Source organism: Ricinus communis, chromosome 9 (assembly GCF_019578655.1).
Source record: "Ricinus communis isolate WT05 ecotype wild-type chromosome 9, ASM1957865v1, whole genome shotgun sequence".
NCBI lineage: Eukaryota > Viridiplantae > Streptophyta > Magnoliopsida > Malpighiales > Euphorbiaceae > Ricinus > Ricinus communis.
In genome coordinates this window covers 9,696,475-9,707,399 of record NC_063264.1, presented here as the reverse complement: position 1 = coordinate 9,707,399, position 10,925 = coordinate 9,696,475, and the positions used below count along the sequence as shown (strand labels likewise).

The window sequence follows — 10,925 nt, the reverse complement described above, 5'->3', positions numbered from 1 at the left end:
AATGTGATGCATTTACTTGGTGTGCAATTTGCAGCAACCAGTGATGCCGATAATGGCTGATGACTTTTACCATGAAAAAAGTTACTGATTGCGACATAGGATGACCGGCTAAGGATAGAATTTCAACTACGGCATGTCCCTCTCTACTCTATGTGCTTGTTCAAAAGAAATAAAAACTTAAAAAAAAAAATATATTAGTAATGTAATTTAAGCCCTAGAAATGTTAAAAATTAATTGGTAAACTGATCATCATTTAGGCTACAATATTATGCAATAGTGCCTTGACCCATAAATTGGAAAGTCGTCATCATTATGGAATGCAATGCAAAAGAATCTTAGAAGAAGGAAGATGTGATTCAGTGAGGACAATACAATAACTTGGAAGCAGGGAGGCATCTCAGGAAAAAAATGTTCTCCTAGCTCATGGGGATGATCGAGATTGATTCGGATGCAGTGAAAGTTTCAGATGGAAATTGGGTTTCAGGGAGGTCCTTATATCTTGCAATACAGTTCTGGAAGTGCCAAGCTGAGGCCTTGCCGGCTGGAAAAAATGTTACTGGGAATAGAAGAGTAATAAATATATATAAGTATTTTAATATTAAATAATTAATATATATTTTATTAGTTAATATGTTTTTCAGAGTGATAAATATTGCATTAAGAAGCTGCGGATAGTTTATATTTTTGTTAAAGAAAAAAATAAAAATTAAATTTTATTTATAAATCATTCAAACATATTGAAATTTTAATTATTGAATCTAACAGCAAATAAATATAGAATTAAAAACTATGTTAAATAAAAGTAGTATACAATTACCATATTTTCGCCATGTATAAATATTTACAATACAAACTACTTTATAGCCTGACGTAAAAAGAAAAATGCATGTTAATTATATTGATATTGAAAGCCGTATTTTATTAAAAAAATATAATATAAAACAATATAATATCTTAATTTATTCTATTAAGAATCAACTTCTTTTAATTGATAAAATCATTACCTCTATTTAATCTGAGTTAATTTATTGTATTAAGAAAAGGAAAGATTCATGATTTTATTTAATAATATTAATTACATCCATGAACTTATTTTGATTAAACAAATACATAAGATAATTATGAACTAAAATTTAATAATTAGGTAATATCCATATAATCACAAAATTCAATATCTAAAATAATAAGACCACTTTTATTTATAATGATGATCGGTAATTTGGTAATTAGGTAATTTTCGTTCCTTCACAAAATTTAAAATTTAAGGAATAAGACTATTTAAATATTTTTATTAAAAATGTATAAATTAATTTAGAGTTTTGTTAAAATACCATTGTGGCACTCTATTATTATAAAACTATTTTTTAATTATAGAGAACCAATCAATATTATTTTTAATAATTTATTAATTTTACATGTTCATCTACTAATTTAAATTGTTAATGAATTCATATATAACTTTTAATTATTTATATAAATCAAAATTATATAAATAAATTTTACAATTGTCAAGTACTACTTATTCAAAAATAGACAGAATTTTTAATATATAAAAATAATATATTTAGTTGATTAATAACTAAGTGCTATATATAATTGACTAATCTAGCATTTAATTATATTAATAATTTATTAAAATTAAAATAATATTAATTTTTATAAATTTATATGGTACTATACATCTATAGTATATTAGAATATCTCGTTAATTTAACAATTGAATAATATCTCATTTAATTATTGATTTTGATGGTCTAATTGTATTAAATTATAATGGTTAATAATTGCCGCTTATAGATATATTTTTTATTTTTTTCTTTCACTGCCATAGGTGGTTTTTTCTACTATTAATAATAGCTGATTTTACTAATTAATTTTCTTTTCTTTTCTCTTTTAGTAGTATTTTTCGATCATAATAACTAATCCAATTATATTTTTATTTTATTTATATGAGTTGATTAGAGTTTATAGATTTTGATAGCAAAAATTCTTACCTTTTTTTAGTAATGAATTTGAAAAAATAAATGGCAAATTAATAATATATATAAAAGAGATAGTATAATTGTTAAGATTTCAACATTCGGAGATAAATTAAAACCTCCCGACAGTGATAATGAACTTATTTGGTTAAAAATTCATTTATAATATTTATTTTTCTTAGTTGTTTATTAATTTTATTGATGGAATTTTATGAGTATTTTATTTTATCTTTCTTGATAAGAGTTTATTTATCTTCCTTCATAAGAGTTTATTTCTTTTCTTTTATGAGAGTTTGTTTATCTTCCTTTGTGGGAGTTTTTTTTTTTAAATTTTTCATCATGGGAATTATGATGAGTTTGAAGATGATATTCAACCGATCTAATTTGTTTAAAAACTTGTCAAATGACAATGAAATCGTTTTGTAGTTTAGTATAGTCATCTAGTGAAATGTGTTTATTGTTGATACCAAATATAATAAAAAAAAAACGCATACAATTATTCTATCAATCCGATAAATAAAATCCATAGTAAAGATTCATTTTTTTAATAGATAGAATAGTATGTACTTCTTGAACATGATCAAGTTTACTTGGCTGTTATAAATTGTACTTGTTAATAATAATTAACAGAATACTCCTTTTATTTTCAAAAGAAAATTATAGTGGTTAAAGTATAATTATTTACAAAAATGTCTTCAGATCATAGCTCAAGATCCTTCTTTTGAATTAACCCAGTTAAGGTTGGATGATACTTCAGAGTTTTGATGGAAGGAAGGAACCGTTTTCTTGGTCTCTGGCCGCCGGTGCTTGTGGAGATGGTGAAGGATTTTAATGGCGGGTTGTTCTCTTCCAGGAACCAAATTGTTATTTTAATTTTATTGTAGGCCTGCCTGGTTGGGGGTTATGGGTCTATGGCCCACATTTTCAAACTCTGTATATGTTGTAAGGTCTTGGGCTTCAAGCCCTCGTTTACTTGTTAGATGCGTTTTTTTACTGGAATAACCGCTTTTGTATTCTTCTTGAATTTTTAGCCTACTGATCCAACAGTTCCATTTGAGGAAAATTTTACGGTTATTTTATTTTAAAATAATTATAAAATAACTTATTTTATATTATTAAAAGAAATAACTATAACTTACTAATTATAATATATTTTATTAAAACAGTATAAGATAGTTTAAAAACTATACATCTCTAAAATTTATAAAAAAATTAATATGATTTACAAAAAAATATAAAATAGATTGTTATTTTTGTAATTCAATAATAAATTTTATACAATTTTAATAAAATTAAATATTTTTTATAAATTTATTATTTTTCATAATATTATTTATTTTTGTAAATAGTAATATTCATGAAAATTAATATAATTTATGAAAAAAATTAAAAATTTGTCATTCTTTATAATTTAGTAATAAATTTTATAATTATGAAAATTTTAATTTTTTCTTAAACTTTTTGATTTCTTGGTAAATCATTAAATTTTGTAAAGTAATATTATTTTTGTAATAGAATTCATTTTTTACAAGTAGTACACTTATGAAAAATTAGTATAGTTTGTAAAAAATATAAAAAAATATTATTTTTCATAATTTAACAATAAATTTTATAATTATAAAAAATTAAATATTTTTTATAATTTTATCTATTTTTCATAAATTATTAAATTTCACAAAAATAATCATATTTTTATAATATCATTCATAATTTTGTAAGTAGTAATATTTACGAAAAATTAGTATAACTTGTAACAAGATATAAAGAAGTTGTCATTTTTTACCATTTCACAATAAATTTCATGATTATGAACAAATTAGTATTTTTATAAATTTACTAATTTTTTATGAATTATTAAATTTCATAAAAATAATGATTTTTATATATTATTTATTTTTACTATAACTTATGAAAAAAATAAAGAAATTGTTATTTTTGTAAAATATTAATTATTGACATATTTGTAAAAGAAATTAAAAAATTCAATAGAATTATTTATAAATATTTATTTTAATATATAAGATTTAAACTAAAATAAATCAATATGATTAAAATAAAATTAAACTGGAAAGCAGAAACATGGTTTTAAAAAGAATTATTTTAAATAGAAAAAAGATAGACCTCATCTTTTTCTTTTGGTAAAAGATACAAAAGAGCTTTTAAACTTATTAAATCTAATTAAATTTTTATTTTTTTAGTCAATTAAATCTATTAACTTTTATAAAATATCTAATTAACTCATAATATTAATAGTGTTTAAAATATCATTAAGTCTAATGGTCACATTATTTTGAGAGCGCAAATAATAACTGTTCTAAATATCTTAAAGTCACGTTTATATCATGTGAGGGAGAGAAAAGCAATTCTTTTTTTTTATTTAATTTGTACCATAGTTTCCATAATTGTAGAACCTTATTCCATGATTGTTTTCTTCTATAAAGTGTGCATCTTTATAGTCTTATTGTAAAAATATATTGGAGGTAGTGAAATGTAATATAATTCAACAACTTATATTCACTCTCTATTTATAAATGATAAATGAGCGTGATGAAAAAGATAAAAAAAATATTACTGCTATTTCAGATTATAAAAAAAATTATTATTTTTTTTTATAAATTAGAGTCTATAGATACTAATTGTATATATATAAAAAAAAGAAATAGCTTTCTCTTTCTCACATGATATAGACGTAGTTTAAAAATATTAAAAGCGGTTATTATTTATACTCTCAAAATAATAAAATTCTTACACATAACGGTATTTTAGACGCTGTTAGGATTATAGGTTAATTGAGTATAAAAGTTAATGAGTTTAATTGAGATAAAAAATAAAATAAAATCAAAATTTAATTAAACTATTTATAAAAGTTAATAAATTTAATAAAAAAAATAAAAACTTCATTATTTTATAGCTTTTGCCTTTTCTTTTCTACTCAAGAAAGCAGATAGTTCAAAACATAGCTTCTTCTGCTTGGTGCCTTAAACCCTTTTCCGTTTTCCATGGCTACTCACTAAATAATGAAATCCCATTTAACCACTTTCAACAGTAACACCAATAACAGTAACAATCAATCATCAAATGGTAACCAAGTTCTTTCTCAGATCGAACTCTTTCCCTCTCACTATTATCTCCCCAGCAAGAACGACCCAATTCTTTCTCTTCCCTAAACTCTCTATCTCCAAACTCCCTTTTATTTCCCTTTTCTCTGCCACACCTGCTCATCCATCTACTAAATCACCAGAAGCCTTCCTTTATGGACCCTCTCTTTTGAAAGGAAATAACCCATTTCAGTACGCACAACAGCAACAGAAACTGCAACTGCAACAAGAACAATGTTATCAGTCCCAATTGGGTGCTCCAAAACTCCTTAATGGAGACGAACAAGACAAGAAAGAGGAAAAAGAAATAGACTTTCATGATGATTCTGTAATTGATGAAGAGAATTTCATTCGGGTATTTGATATAGCTGCACTTAGAGTTCCTGCTAAGAATTGTTTTGCTTTAGAGAGTAGACTCCGTGGCCATTTATTGAATTGGCCGCGAATTCGAAACATTGCTAGAGTTCCTGGTGATGAAGTTGACGAAGAGATTGTCTCTTTGTTGGGAGAGTCTAAAGTTGGAAATGGGAGTAGGGACGATGAAGAAGGAAAGCTTGATGCTTTGGATAGAAGGATATATGGTAGAGCAGAGGGAGATGGTGAAGAATTAAGTCCTGTCTTGTATAGGGAAAGACTGGCTAAGGAGTTTAATTCAAGAGGATTTTTTAAGTTTAGAAATTTAGCTAAGATTTCGCGGCCGCCCAAGAGGAAAAGAAAGGAAGGGGAAGTAGAAGGAGGTGAGAAAATGAGAAAGAAAAATGGGAAGGATCAATTTGCTGTAGTGGAGGTTATGGAGGCAGATGACGAGGAAGGGGATTGGAAAGGTTTGCTGGGGGATGATTTTAAAGGGAGCAAAAAGTGGAGAGGTTCAACAAGATTGTTGCTTTTGGATGAGAGGTATGCAGATAAGAGAATGGAGGATTTGCCCCGGGCTATCAAGGTTCCTAATTTCGAAGCTCTGTGAATCAATTTCATATTTTATTTTATTCCCTCATAGCATTTGTATTGTATGAACTTGCTCATATTTTATTTTATTCCCTCATAGCATTTGTATTTTATTCCCTCATATTTTATTTTATATGTATACTATTTCTTGTTAGGATTTCACAATCTGATTCAGTTTTCTTACACAATTGGCTATACAAAACGTTTAACTTTTTGTTGGATGTGAATTCTTGTACTATAACTTTGAGACAATCAGTTGGTTTTGGTTTATCTCATTTATCATTTCTGCTGTTCCACAGTCCATTATACATATGACTGAGATATAGGGTGATCACCATTTGTATGAGTAAATTTTATAATATCATCAAAAAGGGAAGGTTGGTGGCTGTGATGTTTTACGTTTGGAGTAAGACACTTATGTATGTTCTAATATTCACATTCATTGTGCTTTCCATGATCTCTGTTCTTTGCTTCAGCATTTTTTATGATGCTCTTTGGCCTCTATCAATCATTAAGATGGTGGTTCAGTTCTCTAGGCAATATAGTGATTCATGTGTTACTCTGCCCATAACTGAAGTCCAGGCCATTTGTGAGTGGGAAGCCGTGTTTAATAAATAATTATACAATACTATATTGACTATTTCAATATCTAATTCCAGAGCTTAGGTACTAAAGCATCTACATAAACAGCAGCTTTTTGTTTCTGATTGCAGAAGTTTTCTAGGTGCATTTGGACAAAGTGGTAAAGCAAACTAGAAAATAGTCTTGGTTTGGGCAGATATAAATTTAACATTCAGAAAGAGAAGGCAAGATATTGCAGAAAATTGACTTGTAAAAGCTGTCCAAATCACCCATAACATTTGAATGTAGCCGAAATAAGCTCATGTGATAAAAGAAATTGTATGATCAGGATAAGTTAGCACTTAGAAAGCATTTCAATATAGTCTACCCCTGTCTTTCTCTGAAAAGGGAGGAACAAGATGATGGAGCAGGGGCAGGGCACAAAGTTCTGTGATTCTAGTGATGTGACAGAATAAACTATCTGATTGTACTAAATACATGACTTGAAAGCAAGCCAGTTCTTTGCTTAGGTGGATGTTGCACCAGAATGTCTTGACCAGTGACCACAATGAATTTACTTTTAAATTTATTTTAATTATGGAACTTCATTTGATTAGTATCATTGAATATCAACATTATATCTTTGTTCTTGTTTATGATGTCACAACTAATGCAATCATCCTGTTTTTCAGGCCGCTTTGCAAGAAGCTATGAAAGAAAATTCTACTTCTACCTTTGAGCTTGTTAGATGCAAGTTGACATTGTCTTATAACTACTGGCAGATGAATGAGGTATTTCTTCCCAAAGATGTAACTGATGTCTTTTACTTGTGTGCCTGCTCCATTTCTTTTGACAGTTCATTATATCTGTCTAGAAAAGTTAGGTTTTTGAACTCAAAAGACTACCAATGCGATTGTATTGTCCTCTAAATAGAGATACATAGGATTCCTTAACTTCTTGGAGACCTGAGAAATCCTCGAATTTATATCCTTTCTGCCCCTTTAAATGAACTGAGAAACCCTCTGTCTTGGGTTGTTTTCTTTATACGTGGCGTAACGTAGTCTCTTATACAGGCTCAATAGGGACCCTGAGAATAATATTTTGTCTGAATTATATCATTGTTTTTTTTTTTTTTTTGCGTAATTCTCTACCAAGTATTCTACTTTTACTTATTTATCTAAAGTTGTATTATTATGTAATTAATGCTGTCTTAAGTGGAAGCTTTGAACTATGATGTTGAATGAACCAAAATTGAGCTTGTACTTATGCAAGTCGAACTTGAGTCCAAGCTGTCTCCAATTTGAGCAGAGTTTGGACATTATTATGGTGAACAAAGTTGCTTGTGTTGGACATCCATATATGAGTTTGACTCTCCTGCAGCTCTATCCATTTCTAAGCTCTTAATTCACACATGCCATTGCTTGGTAGGTTGTTGAAAAGGCATCATATTCACATGTAAGCTATAGCCTCCTGTTCTACTGCGAATTGCTGTGAAATGTTGCAAAATGACTATGAATCTAATAGCATTGATTTCTTCAGGTCTTGGAGGCCTTACTGCCAGAAGGTGCAATTATTCCGTCAGCATTTGAGACAGTTGGGCATATTGCACATCTGAACTTGAGAAACGAGCATATGCCATACAAAAAACTTATAGCAAAGGTGCTTATTTTTGTAAATTTCTAATTTTTACAATCTTAGCATTCTACTGGAGGGTTGAAAACAGTTTACAAACTATTTCTACTGAAACTATGTCTCTCTTTACAGGTAGTCCTGGATAAAAATAAGCCAAAGATACAAACTGTTGTAAATAAGATTGATGCCATACAAAATGACTACAGAACAATGCAACTTGAAGTTTTAGCAGGAAATCACTCCCTTGTGACCATGGTAGTTGAGAATGGACTACGATTTCATGTTGATTTAGCAAAAGTGTATGTCTGCTCACTTGCAGCCTATTCAAGATTTCAACTGAATCTTAAGATATTTGACATTCTTATGCAACTCTTAGAATTAAGCCAGCAAGGATGCTTCTTTCTAACTATCTTGTTTTGTTGGAACATTTAACATGCATCATTTAGCTGATACGGTGCAGTTATTAACTATCATTCTTTTGATGTTCATGTGATAGAACAGCATCACCAGTACTTAAAAAGAGTAGTTGTAACTTATGGTGCCAAAAATCATTCATTAGCTGTAACTGTTACAAATTAGTTAGTTCTAAATCATAGGGTACAAGTGTGAGTGCTTTAATGCATTATAGGTACCTTGAGTTCTTAAGCCCCTATATTCCTTTGTTATTTTCTCTTGCAGTGGCCAAAAATTCCTCTGCCTTCTATGGTCCTCTTATGCCATATATGTATTTTCTTGCTTTCTCAGTTTTGCATGATTGCTCAAGGCCCTACTGCAATCTGATGCATATTGCATATCAAAGCTAGATTGATATTGAAACAGAGATAAACAAAAAAGGATTTTAGCAAGGGCTTATGTTTGTTCCTTTTTGCAGGTACTGGAATTCAAGGCTTGCAACTGAAAGACAAAGGCTTCTCGATGGATTCACGCGCAATGATGTTGTTTGTATGTTTGAAGTATCTATATAGAATTATGAGATTAGTGATTGTCATAATTGATCGCTGTAGGCAGTTTAATATAAGTTGAAGGGCTACTTTTGAGAAATGGAAACTTCTACTGGGGAAAAGAAAAACATACCTGCTGTTGTAACACTTTATCATTTGGAACACCTTTTTATGGTTATGCTCCAAAGCCATGCCTTTTATTTGTGCAGAAGCTCTACCAATGTGCTGACCTGTTTCCTTTTTTTCTTTGCACTTGGTAGGTGATGTTTTTTCTGGTGTTGGTCCAATAGCTTTATCTGCTGCAACAATAGTAAAGCGTGTTTATGCCAATGATTTGAACCCTTGTGCTGTTGATTATTTGGAGAGAAATAGCGTATTAAACAAGCTTGAGAGAAAGGTTAAGGTGTGGTAGAGTGCCTTTTAAATCATTTAAATAATGTTCTTAGTTACTCTTTTCTGTTTTTCCTTGGTATGTTAAGTAGAAAATTTATGCGACTACAGAACCTATAATCTCAATGCATATCACCATTGCCTGTTTGTATTAATTTTTTCTTTTTAAATCTTTTTCCTAAATAATGATTAGATGAATGATGATGAGATTAGCTGCGTTGGGTTAAAATATAGGTAAAGTCTAATTACATTAGGAAGTAGCATCACTAAAGGAGCAGAAAAATAGTAAGTTCAGTTGCTGTTGCAGTTCTGATGTGAGCCTGTATCCCTGAGATTATTCTGTGTGGAAATCTAGTCTTATTTATTTTTCATCAATGGAGTTAGTTCTTACCAAAGTGCTTTGAATTCATTACTCGCATTATCAATTTTATAGGTCTTTAATATGGATGGAAGGAGGTTCATAGATGCTATGTTCTCAAGTGACAAAGCTCAGACCATCACGCAGGTGGTTATGAATTTGCCTAATGATGCTGCAGAATATCTAGGTATGCAGCATATTTTCTGACTTCCGGTCTCTTCAACTTTCTTAGTAAACTTAACATTCCAAAAGCTGATTTGATTATTTACTCATCTTGGGTCTTTCGTAATCTGTATTCAATTAGAACGTGTAGTTCCAAGTTTCCCAGCTTGTCTAGACATATAGTATGGTTGAATGAATTATGAGAATACTATTTATGATAATTCCATCATTAACCATAGCAGAATGTACCAGGATCGCTATAAACTACAAAACAGACAGTTGTTTAAGAATAAATTTTTAGAACTAGGCTCACTCTCTCTTAATGTTTTCTCTTTTTGCTTCTGTTAACAGATGCTTTCAGGGGTTTATTCAAAGACAATCCCAAGAAAAGAGAAGTTGCTCTACCAATGATCCATGTTTATGGATTCTCCAAAGCTCATGATCCGGAATTCGAGTTTCACGAGGTCGGTCTACTTTCTTCTCTTCTTTTTACACTGCAGTTAGTTATCATGCTAATTCTTTTCTTTCTTTAACTTTTAAAATGAACTGTAAACGCAGCGGATAAGAATTGCATTAGCAGAAGCAGCAGTTCATGTAGAAATGCGAAGAGTACGTCTGGTTGCACCTGGAAAATGGATGTTATGTGCATCATTTAGGCTTCCTGAGAGTGTAGCATTTGCAAGTAACATGTCAAAGTAAAAAATAGGTCAATCTCACAGTTTTGTACATCAAATGAAGATGATAATTTAGTCTTACTGAATGGATAGTGAGTTTGGAGTGCATTTGTAGAAACTAAAAAGTTGCATCAGAAGCAACAACACTTCAAAAAGGCACCTGCCAAAAGTTATAATCTTAAGCA

At 29.3% G+C, this 10,925-nt stretch overlaps 1 protein-coding gene across 2 annotated transcripts; it reads left to right on the top strand.

The window, feature by feature from the left end:
* Positions 1-4,838: 4,838 nt before the first annotated feature.
* Positions 4,839-10,925, top strand: LOC8282934 (tRNA (guanine(37)-N1)-methyltransferase 1). 2 transcript variants are annotated; one of them, XM_015723370.3, is made up of 10 exons: positions 4,839-6,017; positions 7,276-7,374; positions 8,012-8,038; positions 8,123-8,242; positions 8,348-8,514; positions 9,087-9,157; positions 9,417-9,559; positions 9,980-10,091; positions 10,418-10,530; positions 10,625-10,925. In XM_015723370.3, exons 1-10 carry the CDS (start codon positions 5,058-5,060, stop codon positions 10,763-10,765), a joined length of 1,953 nt encoding a protein of 650 aa, XP_015578856.2. In that variant the 5' UTR covers positions 4,839-5,057; the 3' UTR covers positions 10,766-10,925. The 2 variants fall into 2 exon arrangements, with proteins under 2 accessions (XP_015578856.2, XP_002525790.2); XM_002525744.4 differs by lacking the exon at positions 8,012-8,038 and having other exon boundaries at positions 4,845-6,017.

Excerpts from the sequence above, each read along its gene's own strand:
- LOC8282934 (XM_015723370.3), top strand. The coding sequence starts at position 5,058 with ATGGTAACCAAGTTCTTTCTCAGATCGAACTCTTTCCCTCTCACTATT. Across the intron at positions 7,375-8,011 it reads ACTACTGGCAGATGAATGAG|GTTGTTGAAAAGGCATCATA; the intron begins GTATTTCTTCCC and ends ATTGCTTGGTAG. Across the intron at positions 8,243-8,347 it reads ACAAAAAACTTATAGCAAAG|GTAGTCCTGGATAAAAATAA; the intron begins GTGCTTATTTTT and ends CTCTCTTTACAG.